At 34.3% G+C, this 21,168-nt stretch overlaps 2 protein-coding genes across 4 annotated transcripts in view; both read right to left on the bottom strand.

Annotated features, from left to right (window-relative positions):
• LOC136025099 (calsenilin-like) overlaps positions 1 to 8,372 on the bottom strand; it is a 74,362-nt gene extending 65,990 nt beyond the window's left edge. For both annotated transcript variants that reach the window (XM_065700822.1, XM_065700821.1), the window contains exon 1: positions 8,037 to 8,372. In XM_065700822.1, the coding sequence (XP_065556894.1) occupies positions 8,037 to 8,052 (16 nt within the window). In that variant the 5' untranslated portion in view covers positions 8,053 to 8,372. The remainder of the gene's footprint in view (positions 1 to 8,036) is intronic.
• Positions 8,373 to 8,508: 136 nt separating this feature from the next.
• LOC136025100 (vitelline membrane outer layer protein 1 homolog) overlaps positions 8,509 to 21,168 on the bottom strand; it is a 47,816-nt gene continuing 35,156 nt past the window's right edge. Inside the window, exons 2-3 of one of the 2 annotated variants that reach the window (XM_065700823.1) lie at positions 12,930 to 13,125; positions 8,509 to 8,902 (exon numbers count right to left, since the gene is read on the bottom strand). In XM_065700823.1, coding sequence (XP_065556895.1) covers positions 8,646 to 8,902; positions 12,930 to 13,125 — 453 coding nt within the window. In that variant the 3' untranslated portion in view covers positions 8,509 to 8,645. The remainder of the gene's footprint in view (positions 8,903 to 12,929; positions 13,126 to 21,168) is intronic. The other variant, XM_065700824.1, reaches the window with a different exon arrangement.

Genomic DNA, 21,168 nt, shown 5'->3' on the forward strand with positions numbered 1-21,168 from the left:
AAGCAGAGTAAATAAAAAGAAAAAGAAATAAAGTAAAAGAAAAAAACTTACTAGAGAAAAGCAATTAATAATTTTTTTAACTCAAACAAATGCATGGAAATATGTATTGTTGGGACATAAATACCATTTAAACCTATTGATTCTATCCTCAATGGTAACGAAAGGATCAACAATTTGATATTTCGCTATCTACCAGTGATAGCCTCTCCATGGTGGGAAACCAAGGATATATTTTCAAAACCGAAAATGAGTTGTGTTTATTGATTTTATCAGCATTTGAAAGAGGGTCCCAAAACAGTGACAGAGCTATCACATGGGGCAGATCCATAGCCATGAAAAAACGGGCTCTAATACGGCGGTTATGTAGAGCCTTACTTGCAACAAGCATTTCATAGCCCTTTCTACCTTTTGTATTAAAATGATCAGCTACTAAGTGCCGTGTTGACTTCACATCATTACCTATTGGCAGTCCGAAATACATGAGGCTAGATACAGGCTTAATACTATGGGCTGCAAGCTGTACATCTGGAGCACCATCCCGGCAATTTGAATTAAAAGACACTACTTCACTCTTTGATTCGTTGAAAGAAAGACCTATTTTTTCAATAAAAACTCTAGTCCAACGCAATTTAAAAATATAATCCGGATATTTCAATAACGAAATATCTAAAACCCTATATCAGGAGCAATAGGTTTTGGGGAGTTCAATTTTATTTTAAAAAAAAGTCAGGAGCAGAAGTAGAGCTAGAATTATATACATGTGTAAAATATTGATCCTTACGTAGGACTTCAATACCCTTACTAGAGCTGAGAAACACTTGTGTTTCATGGCTGTCTGATTTTCTCAGATCACAGTTCATGTCTCCAGCAAGAACCACTTTAAAACCTCCTCTGAGGGCATCAGCTTTCGCTGTTGCTATTTTTTTACAAGGAAGAAAAAACATTCGCTCTGAACTATCATTGTTGTAAACGGTTGGCATGTATACTGAAAGTACAATTATTGTTCTTACAAGAATTACAACATGGATGTCAGAAGATAACACTAGTGATGGAGATAGCTCATTGCCTGTGATAATAGCCACACCACCGGAAGGCCTGTCTCTGTAAGAAGTGCATACCGCAACACCAAAGAATTTAAATGAACTTCCAAGAGGCTTCCAAGAGGGTCCTACTTTCCTCAGATAATAATTGCTCCCGCCTGCAAAGTAAATCACTAGTTTCCAACAGCTGGCACCGAAAGGGTCTTTTATCTAGCACACCACCATTAATATTCCAGCTTCTAATACTAAGTAGACGAGAATTAATTCTTTTGAAAGTAATACTTCGGTAGTTGGGCACTTATATGAATTGCACGGATGATCATTAGATCCACACAGAACGTATTTCACAGATAGGTTACATGGGCTCACCTTAGAGTGAAGATGTTCACGTCCACATCTGGAGTATTTAGGGGAGCTATTATAAGGACTATATATGTTGTCGTAAGACTGGCAATTATAACAACGGGGAGGGAGTAACTTGTATTCAGGGATCCAATAAAAGACTCACAAACTCACAACCAATAAAAGGAGGATTGTCCATTGCATACTTTAGGTGGACATATGATTCAAATTTTAGCCTGAAAGACCGGGACGTGCCGATACGATCAGCTGCCAATCAGTTTCTTATCACGCGGAATACTTCATCACTACATGAGTTAGTAGGCACTTGGCAGGTTACAACAAAGAAGGTTGGGGCACTTAACCTTTACTGCAGATGAATTGTCACAACTACTAATCGCACCTGCCAACTCATCGGCTGCATGTATATCGGCCATTTTTACACTCAAAGCATCTTTACGAGGCTTCAATGTAACTAAACTCAAACTTCTAGGCCCACTGAGAGATTCTAGTTAATCTTTACGGACTAGCGGGTTGTCAAATTTTATTGACAGATTCCTTACGATAACAGAATAAAGCGACTTATTCATTTTGATTTGTTCGGCTCTGCGGGCTGAACAGATTTCCCCTTTCCTGCATCTACGAAGTTATCAAACTTCATACACAGGTTGTTTACTTCGTTACTTCGTCGGGCTCAAGTATCACAAACTTGGGTAAAAATTCTTCAGGTGGGAAGAAAAAAGTTCTTCTTTTGCATCCGCTTGTCTTTTGTCATTAATAAAGATATATCGCTATACTTTTGTTTCTTTTAATTGTTCAGGTGGTGGGACAGAAACCTATTTATCTTCCAGCGATTTATCTAATCCAGGTTTTCGGTTTTCATAGGTATGGTAAGCATTGATGACTAAATCAATGCCAAAATCCCATATCCAGTCATCATCACTATCATTTTCCATTTTGACACGTTTTGATTCCCGCTGTTTTTCATTGACTCGCTCACATGTTTAGTGTTGCATGTCTTCTAGTCCCGTGTTTCTTTATTTTTCATTTTCATTTTTGGCTTGCTCACATGGTTGGTGTCTCATGTCTTCTAACCACGAGAACAAGTTTTTAACTGAAAGTTCGAAGCAAAATTAAAACTTAAGGCGAACAGGATTTATTACACATATGAGGGGGTTACCCCTCATTTATACCTCACTCTCTACGCTAAAGCTTTATTTTGTGACAATCATTCACGAATGACTCTTGAAATACAAGGGCCGTTTACTTAGAATAATAAGTTGTTTTAAATGTTCTAAAATGAAACCTTAGCTTAAAGAGCGAGATATTGAAGAGGGGGCTTCACCCCCCATATATGTGGCTATTTCTGTTCTTTTTAAGTTTTAATTTTGCTCCTTAATTTCAGATGAAAACTTGTTTATTATTTAATTCCTGACCGTTATTTAAATAAAGAGAGAAAATTTGGTTCTCCCTCCATTGAAAATTTACTTATCCCGTGAAAAATTTCTTCATTGAAAGATTCCTCCTCGCCAGGAAAATCCCCTTCCCAAAAAACGTGTGTGTTTACCAATAACTGGTGCTACACGTAAGCAATCGGCAAAGTTCATAGCTTGCAACCCTTCCCCCGCGGACTCTGGAGGATCAAATCATCCTCAAAGACATAGTTATTAGATCTTTCGACTATGCTAAAAACTTGACTGTCTCAAAATTTTATCGGGTAAGTATTTAGAGAAAAAGCGTGGGAAGGGGGCTATCTACCCTCGAATATTTTTGGTCACTTCAAAGGGGCACTAGAACTCTTGATTTCTAATCAAATGAATCCTTTCCTTGTGTTTTAGGATCACTGCTTCTACACTATCACCCCTGAGAAGAAAAAACAAATAAATAAACACGCATCCGTGGTCATTCTTCTGGCAAAAGATATTGCGACGCCATTACATCAAGAAGAGGCTTTCATTTACTGTGGTTATAAGACAAGCGACAAGAAAAATCTATCTATACAAGATTGTCGCTTAGCGGTGCTGGGGCCCGGCGGTAAAGGTATATATATATATATATATATATATATATATATATATATATATATATATATATATATATATATATATATATATATATATATATATATATATATATATATATATATATATACATATATATATATATATATATATATATATATATATATATATACATATATATATATATATATACATACATATATATATATATATATATATATATATATATATATATATATATATATATATATATATATATATATATATATATATATATATATATATATATATATATATATATATAGATTACTACTGCTACTACTAACACCTAACCGCAGCACAAAGCCGTCATGTCCAACACAGCTGCGCTTGCTCCTCCTCTATCCCAATCTATTTAAAACCTCTCTCTTTACACCCTCCCAGGAAGTTCCCATTTACTTTAAGTCTTTCTATATGACATCCTCCCACCCCATAGAAGGACGACCGCCTTTCCATTTAGCCCTAGACGGTTGGCCGAACAGTACAATCTTCGGTAATCTGTCATCCTTCATCCACAGAACCTGTCCTAGCCAATTAATCCTTTCTTTCATTATAGCCCTAGAAAGCAGGATTGAACCCCATCTTTCTTATAGCCTACTATTTAAAATACGGTCAGTCAGCAGGGTACCATGAACTATCTGTAGGCAATTTCTCTGGAAAACATCAAGTAAATCTCGATCCGCTTTTCAGAGCGCCCATGTTTCAGAGCCATATTTGACCACTGTCATAACTATACCATCCAACATTGTAATCTTGGTTTGTAAATTTATCTTCCTATTCTTCCAATATTTTTTTCAACTGTGAAAAAACACCCTGAGCTTTGGCTATTCTACTTTTAACATCTTCACTGCGCCCACCGGCTTTACTAGTAATACTAGCAAGGTAAGTAAAGCTACCCTCCTAATTAGTGTTTTCGTTACCCAACGTAACCTCTTCATTTTCATTTATTCCTAGTCTTAGTGACTTAGTCTTCTTGGCATTGATTTCCAGACCTATTCTAGTACCCTGAACTCGCGAGACCTCTAAAACTTCATTCATTTTGCTCACGCTTTCATCTAGGATGCTTAAGTCATCAGCATAATCTAAGTTCAGGAGAGTTTTTTCTCCCCATTTGATTCCCTGGTTTCCCATTGCCTTTCCTGTGCTCTTTAAGACAAAGTCCATCGATATGATCCATATAAAGAGGGATAGAACAAAACCCTGATTAATTCCTGATTTAATACAAACCCAGCTGCTAGCCTCTTTTTCCACGGTAGCTGTAGCAGTATTATTCTCGTACATAGCACTAATCACTTTAATGTAGTTGTCTTGTATGCCATATAAGAATAAGACCTTTGCTAAAGCTCTTCTATCAACAGAACCTCCCAATTATTAATCTAAGAGTGAAAATTTGGTCGACACATCCTTAACCTTTTCTAAAACCGCACTGTTCTTCTCTTAAAACTTAGTCTACTGCATCTCTCAGTTTGAAAAGTATCATTACTAAATAATTTGCCACCTACAGACTAGAAGACTAGAATGCATAAAATAAATATATAAAAGAAAAAGACTTACAACAACATATGACCAATTAAAACAAAATGAAGACTTTTTAAAACAATCCCAGCATCCTTACTTCAGCGAAGTTAAACCAGGACTGATAAATAAAGGGAGATGAAACAAGGTAATTCATTGAAATATTAAATAAAAAACAAGTTTTTTTAAATGAAAGTAAGGAGCAACATTAAAACTTAAAAGGAACAGAAATTACTCCTATATGAAAGGAGCTTTTCCTCCTCAACGCCCGGCTCTTTACGCTAAAGTTTGACTCTTTCTTATAACTCTATTTTTAAAAAAGTAAGAAACTTTTGCATAAAGAGGGGGCTCGTTGAGGAGGAAAAGCCCCTTTCATATACAGAGTAATTTCTGTTCGTTTTAAGTTTTAATGTTGCTCCTTACTTTCATTTTATAAAAAAACTTGTTTTTTTATTTAATTTCTGGACGTTTTTGAATTAATGCATGTTTTGATCTTGGCTCTCCGCACATAAATAATTAAAATAAAATTTGCATTTTAATTAATTGCAATTAATCGGAAAATTTTGAGAAAAAAGGAGTGAGGGAGGAGGCTTAGTTGCCCTCCAATTTTTCGATTAATTAAAAAAGCAACTAGAACTTTTAATTTTTTACAAACGGTTTCATTGGTAAAAAATATACGTAACTTACGAATTAACTTACGTAACGAACTTCTATATTCGTATGTTTTTATTGCGTATATGAGGGGGTTCAACCCTCGTCGATACCTTGCTCTTTACATTAAAGCTTAAATTGTGTCCCAATTCCTTAAGATTGACCTCTGAATCACAAAGGCCGTAGAGTAAATAGTTGAAATTACTAAAAATACTTTAGCGTTAAGAGTGAGGTATTACGGAATGGTAAACCCCTCATATGCGTAATAGTTTTTGTTCTATTTAAGTTTTAATTCTGCTCCTTGCTTTCAGAAGAAAAATTTTTTATATTTATTTTTTCATTTTTGTTACATATAATGCTAGAAAATCCTGTGCCCCCTTCATTGAAATTCTCTCCCCCATGAGAAGTTTCTCCATGTAAATATCCTCCAACGCAACCCCCTCCCCCTCAACTCTCCCCCCTAAACCAAAAAAATCCCCCTGAAAACGTCTGTACACTTCCCAGTAACTATTACTATATGTAAACACAGGTCAAAGTTTGTAACTTGCAGCTCCTCCCAAGGGGACTGCGGTGGAGTAAGTCATCTCCAAAGACATAGTTATTAGGTTTTTCGACTATGGTGAATAAAATGGCTATCTCTGAACTTTGATCCGGTGATTTTTGGGAAAAATGAGCGCGGGAGGGGGCCTAGGTGCCCTCCAATTTTTTTGGTCATTTAAAAAGAGCACTAGAACTTTTGATTTCCGTTAGGATGAGCCCTCTCGCGACATTCTAGGACCACTCAGTCGATACGACCACCTCTTGGGAAAAAAAAAAACAAAAAAACAAATAAACGCATCTCTTCTGGCAAAAAATGCGAAACTCCACATTTTTGTGGATAGGAACTTGAAACCTCTACAATAAGGCTCTCTGATACGCTGAACCTGATGCTGTGATTTTCGTTAAGATTGTAGGACTTTTAAGGGGTGTTTCCCCCTATTTTCTAAAATAAGGCGAATTTTCTCAGGCTCGTAACTTATGATGGGTATAACTGATCTTGATGAAACTTATATATTTAAAATCAGCATTAAAATGCAATTCTTTTGATGTAACTATTGGTATCAAAATTCCATTTTTTAGAGTTTCGGTTACTATTGAGCCGGGTCGCTCCCACGAACTGTTTAAAAAGAAGAATAACTAAAAACAGGTGTTTATTGCTAATCTTGCCTTTTTGGTAGCTAGACTCAAAGGTGTTGTTGTAACTGGTTCTCTGCTAATGTCTACTGTATGTTGTAAATATTTTGTAAGATCACTTGCAATTAAATTTGTGTATGGAGCATTTAGTGAACATTCCCTCGAGTCCCTATTTAAGGAAACATTATTATCAATCTTAACTCTGATTTCAATTGCCTCTCGAACTATCTGCTTTATGCCTTGGCCATTGTTATTATTATATATACACTAAATTTCCCCCCGTGGTAGCTTTTGTCCAAAATCTTTTGATCTACCACTATATGTAACAAATGTTCAGTACATTTCCAATTCCGACTTCCTTTTACCAGTAAATAAAGGGCTTGCGGACGGGAACACCCCTCTCCGGGTTACAGGCTAATATTTATTTTGAACTAATTTTTTATAAATATTAATACTAATATTTATAAGAAATTAGGCATTAAATTTAAATTTTTTAAACCATATCTTTTGGCGACGTTACATGGGTAACTTAATTTCACTTTAGAATTATGGGGAAAATGACCTTTTTTAGATGATCTTAATAAATATAATAGAAACTTACAACCTACCTTAGAAATCGAAGCTGCAAATAAAATCTCATTGCTAGATTTGTTAATTATTTGTAGCATAGATAAATTCAATTTTACTATTTACAGAAAACCAACACAAAGCAATAATTATTTGCATTTTAAATCAAACCACCCCCCACAAGTTAAGAATCTTCATACGCCTTAAAACATAATTTACCACCCAAACATCGCAAGAATCCCTACGAATCTTAAAAAATTTGCACACAACATAATCTTTATGTAGTATTTACCAATAATTAAAAATCATATATTTCCTAAATTCTGGTAAAGATAAACCCCAGTTACTCACCAAAGAGGCGTCTATCAAATACCAAATGACTGTGGCAAATACTATGTAGGTAGAATTCACCAGAATTTAGAGAAACGCCTACAACAGCATAATCTGATTCAAAGAAATGAGTAACACTTTCAATCTTTCAAAAATCCAGGAAAAATTTATGAATCGATGCCTATTTAGTCTGTGAACACTTTAAAAACGTACAGGTTACTATTTACTGTTTCACATTCTAAATATACGTTTTCTATTGACCACCACCCGAGTAAATCATTGCCATTCCCCCAGCCCAAGGAGCGCTATGTCAGTGTAGGTTCTTCTGCACTATCTAAGCCTACATAACCTTTGAACTCACTTGGATAGCTAGCCATATCAACTTCTCACTGGATCTTTCCTTCCTGAGATTCCGAGAACCACTGAAAGAGAAATGACTTAGGGATTTCTATATTTTCCAAGAAATTCTGTTCCAAACATTCTCCACTTACGCGACAATTTACCTTGACCCACGCATTCAGTAAGACACTTTAACCCTGAGTAACTGTGCTGTAATATCTATCTGACATATATATATATATAGTATATATATATATATATATATATATATATATATATATATATATATATATATATATATATATATATGCTACCTCAAATGTAAATGCTTTTACTTTGAAACCAATATTAACGCGGTACCAGATAAAGTAAATTAACTTTAATGGATTTTTTTCATCTTCGAAGAAAATGGTTGCTTTATGGGAATATAAAGCAAATTGTTATAAACATTGCACCTGAGTTTTATTAAATACAAAAAATTTAATGATAGTAAATTTCGTTGCTATAATGTTTTTAATGTTCTTGAAAATTTGAAAAAACTTCCAACACAGGCAACCTTACACCTTATAAGGACATTTACTTATGAAAAGAAGTACTACATTCGAACAAACCATTGTTTCGTCTTATGTAATTAAGCACAACATTCGAACAAAACATCGTTTAGTGCAGTGTCATCAAGAATAGTTTGATCAATTTGAACTTTAGTTTGAATTCCACAGACAAACGATCCGGTCGGACAGAAGTTGCTCCAGTTTCCATATGATGCACCGTGTAGTTGAACACCATTTCCTTCAATAACATATTCGACGTCAGGCAAAGTGTTTGATCGACAAGCAAATTGAATGTTGTTTACTGCAGTCTCGTCAATATCTCCATCTTCTGGATCAACTATGGGAATAAGTCAAATCAGCTCACTGAATTGTTAATATCACAATATTCAAAAGGGTACATTAAAAAGCATTCAAACATAAATGTCCGATACTCGATAAAAACTATACTTAAATAGTATCTAGAAATATTTGACGAGAAAAGTGTTTAAGATGTAACTACTCAGAAAAAGTATTAAGTTATTAAACACTCTATTCTTCATATAAGAATTATGTTCTTTATTTCAAGCATAATTCGAATGATAGCATCAAAATATGGTTGAGAATAGAAGGTAAAACAATGGAATGAGACTGATTCACGGCGGTAACTTTAGCATGAAACTCGTTTTCAATAGCCTCATCTTAAATGTTTTGTCCCTTTTTAAATTTTTCTCCGGTGTAAATGTCCGTTCCTATTGTTAAAATTCATTCCCGTGATCCGGATGATGGTAAAAAGGATCCAAAGGTTGGATAAAATGTGTTGCACGACGGGATAAAACTTAAGGTTACTCATCTCTCCGTTTTTTGGCATATAAATTATTTAAGAACTGAACCTTAACAGCTTTTTTGTTTAGCCCTGGACGGTTGGCTGAAAACGACATTATTTGATAATCTATAATCCTTGTTTTGCAGAACATGTCCTAGCCATCTCAATCTTTTTCTCATTATAGTTCTAGAAAACGGATTGAGCCACACCTTCCGCACAGCCTACTATTTTAAGTAAGGTCAATCAGTCAGGTACCCAAAATAATATGTTGGCAATTTCTCTGGAAAACGTCTAGTAGATCTTTCTTGTTTGAAACAACGTTCTTCGATAATCTATAATCCTTGTTTCGTAGAACTTGTCCTAGCCATCTCAATCTTTTTCTCATTATAGTCGGGTACCCAATATAGTCAATTCGTCGGGTACCCGAAATAATCTGTTGGCAATTTCTCTGGAAAACTTCCAGTAAATTTTTCTTGGTTTTTTGGACTGTCTTTCCACTCTGAATATTAAAAAAAAAATAAGTAGTATCTAAAAAACACCTTCACGGAAAAAACACTCAAACAGGCCCACATTTAGATATTGACTCAAAAACTTACTTAAACGCGTATTTAAGTACTTGTATTAAACTATATCCTATGAAAACACCTTGGCAGGAGTTTATCCCCTCTCCAACAGAAAATGCCCCCGGAAAATATCACCCCTCACGGGGAATACCCCCGGAAAAAAAACTAAAAAAGTCCCCCGCAGAAAGAGGGGATAGGTGTCTGAAACCACCTCAGAGGGAGCCGAATTTCCTAGCATGATCTAATTAACAATCAGAAATTACTATTTTTAAAAATTGAATTTTTTCAACGGAAAGCATAGAAAAACACTGACAAAGACAATTATTATTCCATATACGAGGGCAATTATTATATAGAAAATTAATATAATATCTTATCCTTCATTCTATAAGTGAATAAGGTCGCTGTGACTAGTGAACACCAAAACACACAGCTAATAAAAGCAAGCTTGTAATTTTGAGCATTTTTTCTAATTGAAAAAAAAATTACCCTAAAAAGTTTCATTTCAATGATATTCAAGCCGGCTATTTAAAAACGCAATATTGCAATATAGGAAATCAAAATCCTTGCACTGAATTCATATTTCAATAACCGTGTTTGGTATCTACCAAAGTCAACAATTAAGGATATTTCATGTCACTTATAACAAATATAAGACTAAACGTACTACTTATTAAAATAAAAAAGATAATAAGCATGCATAAAAATAAAATAAACACAATGTATTAAAACAAACAAACATCAAAGTAGTTTATTAGATCAATAATTATCAATGAGAAGAAAAATACACCCAGGTTAATTAGTTATACTACTTTTTTTTCTCACTTTTGATTCCGCAATAATTCTTACTTATATAATTCTTATAAAGTAAAGATAAACTATTTAATTTGATTGGCCTTAAATTTTTTTTTTACCTGTGGATCTTAATGTTTTTTATTTTGACCATTACTGAAAACGAACTTCCATCGTTCGCACTTGTTATCGGAAGTTTTAAATACATTCTCTGAATTATGTTTAAAATCGGGAATGTTACAATAAAATTATTTTCAAGAAAAAATGACAGCGTGGATGCACGTGAAGTAATAATTTTTTTTTACTTGCGAAAGTCTAAAATTGTAATAATTCTCTTTTTTGGTTCTGCTAGGGTTAAATCTTTTTCAAAACATTTTATATCCTCTAAAAAGACGTAAGCAATCTTTAATTTCTTCATAATTCTTTTTCAAAGACTTCACAGCATCTGCAGGAGCATCTGGTGTCACAAATAAGTTTGATACTCAATAGTTTGCTCTTACGAAATATTTGAGATGCATTCCATCTATGCACAGAACTTCAAAAAAATACGTACAATTCCTGAGGAATATTGAAAAAAAGGGGTATTTTCTATGCATCATGGTATAATAAGGGAAAAAAAAATATATCTTTTTATTCTGGATTGAAATCCTTTTTATTGGGTGCCCTTCGTTGCATTGAACAGAAGATTACTACAAAGATTCGTTTATTTATTTTTTTATTTTTTTTTACAATGTCCTCGCATGGCGTCTGTTAGGTATTCTGGCCATAATGCAATTTCGCGCACAAAATTATCAGTTTCATCATCACTTTGAGATGATCTTAGATTCGTATTTCCTCCATTTCTTTCACCTTCACAAACGTAATTGCTTTGTTTTTTTTCAGCTGGTCTTTTTTTTAGAATAGTTTTGGACACTAATGGTGTTTCTACAGCTTGAGCAGGTGGAGTTCGTGAAAATGATGACGGTTGTTGCAATTGTTTTCCAACTATAGTTAATAAATTTTTCTAACGATCTTTCCATCTGATTTACCACTTTATCCCGATCAGCCTTTCCTTGTCTTTCTTCATTTCCACTAAATTTTTTTCTGGAACTCATTTTAACAATACAAACAAAATATCACCTTATCATGCAATATCACAATCACAAGGAAAATCATAATTTGGGATATTTTATATTATATAAAAGGATAGTACGGAAAATCAATGTATATACATATAAGAAAAATAATTTTTTATTCATTTGGTGATAAATACTAGAAACCATATTTTATATAGCAAAAGTAAAAATATAAAATAAAATTATGCATTGCAGCAATCACTTTACATAACTATGACGCATATAGTCCTGGGTTGAATCGTTTTAGAAGTATAGTTAGGGTAAGTACATATTCAAGAAGATGACACCGTCCATTTTACTGCTGACAATCTTTGTCTGCGTAGTCACTGTCCTTGTAAAGAGGACGCCTTAGGGTTTCCTATGCAAAATGATTATGAATGTCATTTTTTTTTCTTTTAAATAAACATATTAAGAAAATAAAACCAACTTTTTGGGGCCCAACACATTAGGAGCCCTGGGCACGGAACTTATTTGCCTAGGCGTTATTGTATCCATAAGCCAAATTTCTCAAATTACGCAAAAAAAGTAACAAGTAAATGAAGACTTGTTTTTCCATCAAAATAAATGGTCATTGGAATTTTATCTTTAATGGAACATTCGTAGATATATTTAATGTATGCATCTTGGTTTTGTATTCTTGCTTAAATAAAGTTGTATATCTTCTTTATTTTTGTTTTAAGCAAAGCTTACTTGCTGTTGTTTTTTGAATTGTTAATATAAGCGTCATTTTTCCCCTTATTTCTTGCTATTATTTATTACTCCTTCGTTTTTAATTTGTTACAGACGAGTTTTCAAATCCTGAATAAATAAGAGTAAGTATAACATATTCAATAGTTATCCAACTGGGAATGTTTTCCATCTGCCAAGATCAAGTTACCGAAGTTTAAATATTTTTGCTCAGTTAAGAATAGAAGAAATTGCAGGACAATATTTATAGTGATCAAAGAACATTGTTTGGTCCTCGTTAAGCTGACCAAAAGGTGGTTTTAAATATATAAAAAAGCAAGAAAAATTAATGAAAATGTGAGTACAGTAAAAAAAACAATTGGAATGGGTAGCCTGCTGTGGATAAGATGAGATTAAGGAAATTACCTTTTAGCTGAAATGCTGTTAGATAAGTTTGTATACTATTGACGACCGGACAAGGGAAATAGCCTGCATCAATGCCACGGCTTCCTTCACCAGAACATTTAAATGTCAAATTTGATGAATTGTCCTCTGAAATGCAGGAAATACAAATCGAATTCACGGCTGTGTCATCTTCAAGCAAGCCTCTGTTTGGTTCAACCTAAAGAAAAAAGCTTGAGCCGAAATTAATTCCAAAAATATGTCTAAATTAAATCATAAATTTATACCAACCTCTTTTGTTTTGGAAAAATCACGATAGAAGGGATTCAGAGCTTCGCTAGAAATCAATCTTACTACTCACACATAACAGGCTAGTTGGCTGTCAATGTTGAAGCATCTTTAACCCAAATAACCAATCACTAGGGAATGTAATTATTCAGGGTTATGACAGTTTGCCAAAAGATTAGTGCAAATAAGCAAGATTCTCTATTGTTCTGTTTTAGAACCATGAATTGAACTAGGAGTAGTGACGCTATCATAGGTCCGACAACACAGATTAAGGGTATACTATTGGAGCTACTGCCCCCTCTAGACGTTATTGCACAAACCTGAGTCTTACGCAATGCTATAGTACACCTCAATGTTATATAATGGTATAGTAAATCTGTTCGTTATGGTATAGTACACCTGTATGTCACCTTGTTAGAGGTTAGGACCCGCCAGTCAAATAGGGAATCCCTGGTTGTATATTAGAACGGCACCTATGTGGGCGTTACGTAATGACTGTACACATGTGAGTGTTACGTAAAAACGGCGTGCACATACGATGTTACGTAATGACAGTGTACACTTGGGGTGTTACATAATGACGATGCACATGTGGAGTGTTACATAGCACTTTAAGATATTTTTTCTTCAGGATTTCATTTTACTTTCAATGCATTTTTTTAAGAAGTATTTTTTCTTCGAGATTTCATTTTCTTCAACAGCTTTTTCCTCAGGAAACCTTTATGTTTCAAATATTTTTATCCGCCTTAGGAATCGAAAGAGGTCTTCTCCCAATAGATCTGTGTGCTAGACAGCTGAACCAAGAAAACCTTCAGAGTAATATGATTCGAGGAATATTTTCTACGTGACAAGTTGTTTCCCCTTCCCAAAGAATTCCGTGTACAGTTCCCAAAAGGATTAAATGGATAACTTGTTTCTTAACCATTGTCTCCGAGTCGTGCAAGTATCCAGACAAGCTATTGATTTTTTCTCTATTAGATGCACCTGCTTGCTACAGTGTATAAATGTCCTAACAGGACCTGTACAATTCTTTGCCTTATGGAAATTAATTATTAACGATCAATTATTTGGTTTTAGTCTCCAGCCCTTTAAATTCATGTAACACCTCTCACCTTAGCTTCCAGCTATTTTATGGAAGTTATTTATTTAAGATAGCTTATTGGGTGTTAGATTTCAGTTTTCCCTCCCCCGGAAATTTCTTTTAACACCTTCCACCTCAACTTTAAGCTGTTTTATGGAAGGTATTTATTTACGATAGCTTATTGGGCGATAGATTTCAGTCCTCTTCCCCCCCAGAAAAATTCCTGTAAACACGTCCCACCATAACTTTAAGCTGTTTTATGGAAGTTATTTATTTCAAATAGCTTATTGGATGTTAGATTTTAGTCCCCTACCCCCGGACAAAAATCCCTGTAACACCACCCACCGTAACGTTAATCTGCTTTATTGAAGTTAATTATTTATTATAGCTTATTCGGTGTTAGTTTTTAGTCCCCCTCCACCGGCAAAATTCCTTCAACACCTTCCACCTTAACTTTAAGCTCTTTTGCAAAGTTACTTATTTACTATAGCTTATTGGGCGTTAGATTTGAGTCCCGCTACGCCGAAAAACGAGGGCGTTTACAGTCATCTTGTTTAATAGAAGATTTTTTGCCCAAATAAGATCAAAATATCAGAGAAAGGGATTTTTCATAGTCTAAAGCTGTAAAAGAAGAGGTTTTAAGCCACTCTTTCTTGACATAACACCGTGGAGGGGCGTTTGCCGCCATTTTGCGCAATAAAAGACCAATCTTTGCCCAAAAATGATAAAAATATCAGACAAATCAATTTTTCATAGTATAAAGCCTTAAAACAGGAGGTTTTAAGCCACCTCATCCTGACAGACCACCGCAGAGGGGCGCTGACTGCCATTTTGTCTCATAAGAGACCTATTTTTGCCCAAAAGGATCACAATATCAGATAAATTGATCTCTCTAAACGCCATTTTGTGCCACAAGGGATCTATTTTTGCTCAAACAAAATCAAAATATCAGAAAAATCGAATTTTATAGTCTAAAGCGTTAAGAAAAGAGTTCTTAAGTCACCCTATCTCGATTAACCACCGCAGAAGGGCGATTACTGCCATTTCGTATCATAGAAGATAAATTTTCTTAATTATGGTTCTAAGGCAATCTCCAACCTATGAAATTTGAATTGCTGGCCCACGGCACCCTCTGGTACGTATTATCACATAAAAGACATTTTTCAGGCATTTTCGGCAAAAATATCCGTTTACACTAGAATCGTTCTTTTAAAGTTAAGGAAAAATTACCAGTGCGTTACTTCAGATAACTTGACATTTTTCAGGCATTTCCGGCAAATATATCCGTTTACACTAGAATCATTCTTTTAAAACTAAAGAAAAATTACCTGTGCGTTACTTCAGATAGCTTGTCACAATTGATGCCATAATGGTACAATGTGCCTGCCTAATGGCACCCTTTAGCCCGCAATATTACACCTAAGGAATTTTCAACCTTTTCCCCACAAAAATAGGCTTATGAACCAAAATTAAGAATTTTTTTATTTAAACTGTGAGAACTTGCCATTTCATTGTTAGATCGTGACTTTCCTTGGCATTTCACACTTCCCTTCTCCTTATTTCTAGATATTTTCAGATAAATCCCCTTTATTCTTGAAAAGGACATAAAGTTTAAAGTCTTATTCAAGACTTTTCTTTATTCCCAAAACATGTAAAAATACAGAACAATGCTAAGAAATCTTGAAAATCTTGAAGTCTTGAAACCAGTAGTGAGGAGGCTATGGATTTGACGACACCCAAAAGGGGTATAATATTGGATTTATAGGCCCCTCAAGACCCTATTACACGCATATGGGTCTTGCGCAATATTATAGTACAATTCAACAAGTTCAAAGATAATCAAAATAATTTTTACAAAACATAAAAATTATTGTTGCGAAATACAAGATTTTTTCCACAATTCTAACATGGTTTTAACAGAAAGCAAGTGGTTGGTGCAGTACACAAAAAAGATTGCTACAGAACACAAAAATTCAAACAAAATCCCAAATACTTCTCGTAGAATACAAAAAAGCTCAAACATAAGCTAAATAATTCCTAAAAAACAGAAATAATTCTTACAAAATACAACAATGCTTTGCACAATTTTAAAATAGTTCAAATAGAAAGAAAAAAAGTGGCTGCAGAACACAAAATACTTGCTACAAAAGGCAAAATTCTAACAACGCCCTAAAAACTTTTTATAGAATACAAAAAGTTCATACATAATCGAAAATAATTCCTACAAAGAAGAACAAGAAGAAGAAGAAGAAGAAGTTTATTATTATTATTCAATACAATACAATACAAAATACAATTCAAAATGGAATTACAATACACTTATTCCCCCTCAAAAGGCTCCATGGCCAGGGATACAAGGGAGGTACAAAAGAGAAATAACTCGTATGAAATACGAAAATGCTTTCCACAACTCTAAAATAGTTCTAAGAGAAAGAAAATAGCTAGTGGGAAACACAAAAGACTCGAGACCAAACAAAAATTCTAATAAAATCCCAAATACTTCTTATAAGAAAGAAAAGGTTCAAACATAATCCATTATGAACAAATTAGAAGAGGTTGAACTTTCCTTGAAGAATGAACTGGTTGATACTGCTTTTATCTGTGAATCATGGTCCGTGACTAAAGAGGTTGTAGCATTTGAGAGATGTGATACCTATTTCAAACCTAGAATGACACCCAATGACATTACAGTAACATATGGTGGTAGTGTTGGTATTATTTTTCAATCGTCTATAAGAAATCGAGTTCTCACTTTCAGTAATATACCAAATAAGCATGGTTTTGAAGTATTATGGTTGTAGTGCAGGCCTAAGAAGCTTCCCAAGGAAGTGGCATCACTGGTGATATGTGTTGTTTACTATCCGCCCCGTGGCCCCTATTGTAAAGACCTTGTGAATTACATACAGAATTGCACTGATAATGTACGATCCTTGTATCCTAATGCTGGTATCATAATGTGTGGTGACTTCAATGATTTAGATGCCAAATGGCTAAGCATTTCACTATCACTTAAGCAGGTTGTCAATGTGCCAACAAGAGGTAACCGTATGTTGGGTCTCATTTTAGCAACTGTGCTGAATATTATAATACTCCAGTTACATTACCCCCATTAGGTTTGAGTGATCACCCGTGTGTTGCTTGGACACCCAATCATTTTATCACAAATAGACAAATAAATAGTGTTTTGTAGAGCCTTTCACACCTGAACTAGTAAATCTCTACAAGAAATGGCTTACAGATCGTGACTGGCGTGATATTCTCTCATTGTCTGACGGTGACAGAATGGCAAGTTTGTTCTGTAAGGAACTGTTCGAAAAACACTGTGAAATTTTCCCAGAAAAAAAATATATGGGAAATGTAATGATAAACCATGGATTATTTAAGAAATTTGGAATCTGATAAAGTGAGAAACGAATTGCATTTAACTGGACCCATAAAAGATTTCAAAAGAGTAAGAAATTTAATTGTATATAAAACAAGATGTTCACGTAAGCAGTATGGGTCTAAAATAATAAGCAAAATATATAAATCCAACCCAAGGAAGTTCCATGATTTAGTTCAAAACATTATCGTTAAAAAAGTAACCAAAGTTGAAGTGAAAGATGACAAAGGTAAACTCCTGTTACCTAGTAAAATTAATGACTTTTTTGTATCAATTTGTAAAATTCCTCCACAACTAAGAAAATTAACACCGAATGATTCAGTTTCAAATATCCCTGTACTAGAGATTTGTTCAGTTGCTAAAAAGTTGAAGGCACTTGATTTACGTAAATCTAGTTATCCTAGTGAGATACCGATTAAATGGATTATTGAGTGTGCTAATCTTTTATCTACTCTTTTAACGGCAATTTTTAACCATATGTTTTATTAATGTTGTTTTCCCACGTATTTTTAAACAGGCGTATGTAACGCCGATCCCCAAATGCAAGGCACCTAAAGATAATACCGATTTGAGGTCGATTTCGGAAACACCAGCTCTCTCAAAAGTATTTGAAAGTTTTATTTTTGATTGTTTATTTGAGGATATAAATGATAATATTAATTCCCAACAATTTGGATTTAGATCCGGGCATAGTACTGTTAATTACGTGGTTGCATTGCTGGATACTATCCTTAAGCACTTAGAGAATAATGGAGCCTAAGTTAATGCATTACTTGCAGACATGGTTAAGGCTTTTGGTAGTCTTGATCATAATGTAGTTGTGGAAGAAGCAAAGGCTATGGGTGCCCGTCTATTTGTGGTACGAATGCTCGCTAGTTTTCTTTTTGAAAGATCTCAGTGTGTCCAACTCCCTGATCATGAGCCATCTGAATTTGTAAATATTTTTTGTGGTTCGGACTAAATTAGGCCCATTTCCTTTTTTTATTGTTTTTAACCATATTTTAACAACAATTCGTAAGCGTTTTAAATTTGTTGATGATTTAACTGTTTTATCACTGTGACTAAGCCCTCTGGCTACTGAGCAGTCTGACTTGATGGAAATCTATCATTATCTAAAAGCTGCATTAGGAAAGGTAAAACTGACGGTCGGTGAAACTAAGAGCTCTTAAATGACGTTTTCCTTCCTAAAGGGTAACAACTACTCTTCTCATAATTCCATATTGCCAACAAAGAAAACTGTTAAAATACTTGGGATACTTTTGGACGATGATTTAGATGGGATTCGCACGTTGACTAAAAACTGACTAAAAAAACTGACTTAAAAAAAACACTGACTAAAAAAAGGCGCCTCGCTTTTACATTCATTTTCCAACCTAAAAAGATTTGGTATGCCAATTGAGGTTTTAAAGTCTGTATACTGAAGCTATGTTAGACCTTCTCTTGAGTAAGCATGTCCTGCTTGGCATCCGGGATTGACAAAAGATCAAACAAATAAGCTTGAGACGATACAAAAGAGAGCTGTAAAAATTATACCTGGATAAAACTACTCAACATACGAGGATGCACTGAAACAACTCAATTTGGACTCACTTTGATAGTCGTAGACATGGCTTAACATATAGCTTTGGACTAAATTGTTTGAATTCCCCAACTCATTGTCCTGTACTACCCAACCTTGAGAGCCCCCCAAACATAACAAAACGAAAAATAGTTGGTAGACAACACAAATTAGTTGCTTCGAAAGACAAAAACTCTTACAGCATCCCAAAAACCTTCTTATAGAATACAAAACTTCAAACATAATCCAAAATAGTTCCCACAAAATAGGGATAATTCTTACAAAATATAATTACACATTGCATAATTCTAAAATAGTTCTAAGAGAAAACTATTAACCAAAATTATTCTAACAAATTGAAAAAAAAAACTTTACACAAATCAAGAGTTGTGTAAGAGTAGTATTTCTCCACGGTGGTTATCAGAGACCTCTTCCAAAATCGACTAATAATAGTTAGAAGTAATTTAAAAGTGTTCAATGAATGCAGAGAGAACTTAAGTAGGAAAGTAATTCAAAGTCGTATCGCAACACTAGGAATCGACAAGGCCTCGTCTTTACAAAAATATCGACCATAGCAGCAACTAAGAGCCCTTTTGCTAAACATCAACATCAAATCACTGAGTCCTTCGTCACCCGTTGTAACTTTTAATCAGCCTTAGTGTAGAAAATAATATTTCATTACTAAGTGCTGTTAGTAATGAGTTAGACTCATTACTAATAATAGTTAGAAGAAATTTAAAAGTGTTCAATGAATGCAGAGAGAACTTAAGTAGGAAAGTAATTCAAAGTTGTATCGCAACACTAGGAATCGATAAGGCCTCGTCTTTAAAAAAATATCGACCATAGCAGCAACTAAGAGCCCTTCTGCTAAACATCAACATCAAATCACTGAGTCCTTCGTCGCCCATTGTAACTTTTAACCAGCCTTAGTGTAGAAAATAATATCTCATTACTAACTGCTGTGATAGTCGAAGTGATCAACATTGGCATATTTTTCAAAACTTCGGCATATTGGTATATTTTTCAAAACAATTAAGAATTCAAACAGATCTTTGGGTTTACCTTAGCTTGGTAATACGGGACCCAGAGATCGAATCATGCTGCAGGAATGCACTGCAGAGCCGACGCAGGGACCTTAGTAGTCAAGAAGCGTCTTTAATTCTTAAATAATAAAAAAATAATCATTGGGTTTACTAAAGAGTTTATATATTTTTTCGTAAGACCTGTTCCAGCAAGGACCATATGAACCTTATATGATATAAGGAACATATTTTTCATATTAGGCCAGCAAGGTTTTATCAATGTAAGCTTCTTTGTAATGCACTGCTACACTAGCTTGTACCAAGAAAGTGTGGTGAATCAATATCTTTTATGACTCTAAAAGTAGACTCTAAAAGTAGAAGAGCAGTCAAAAAGCAGCTTTCGAGCCCGGAGCTTCAATGTTTCTATTACAGGAAAATAATATCCTCTGGAAGCATTTTATCTGATTCTTTAACTCCAACTTGATCGGTTTTTCCCAAAATTGACATCGTTACAAAAGAATCATAGCTTATATAAAGAATTCAAATTCGGAAAGTTTCGCATAAGGTCTTCAGTGAGGCCGCACTCAGGAGAAAATTATTTTGCTTTATGTAAGATTTTATAAAGATTTTAAAAAGATAGTTATCAAGCATAGCTGCAGTAAGAGAACAGCTCTAGAGAACACTAGGTTTATCGCATGGAGCTGCCTCTCTCTCGGCAGAGAGTATAGCGCGAATGGCACGGGAAAAACTAGAGATAAAATGGCCAAAAGACAGTCATATCTATTTAGCACACTTTCGCACCAATCTATACCAAGCATGCCCATTTTTTAGTAGACAATTCCTTTAGCTTAAGATAAGTTATTCCAGCAGCTTCCTAAGTATTAACATACAGTTCGTAGCGTATATTGCAATCTGCAATAAAACAGTACTGT

The sequence above is a fragment of the Artemia franciscana genome, chromosome 3 (assembly GCF_032884065.1).
Source record: "Artemia franciscana chromosome 3, ASM3288406v1, whole genome shotgun sequence".
In the NCBI taxonomy this organism is placed as follows: Eukaryota; Metazoa; Arthropoda; class Branchiopoda; order Anostraca; family Artemiidae; genus Artemia; species Artemia franciscana.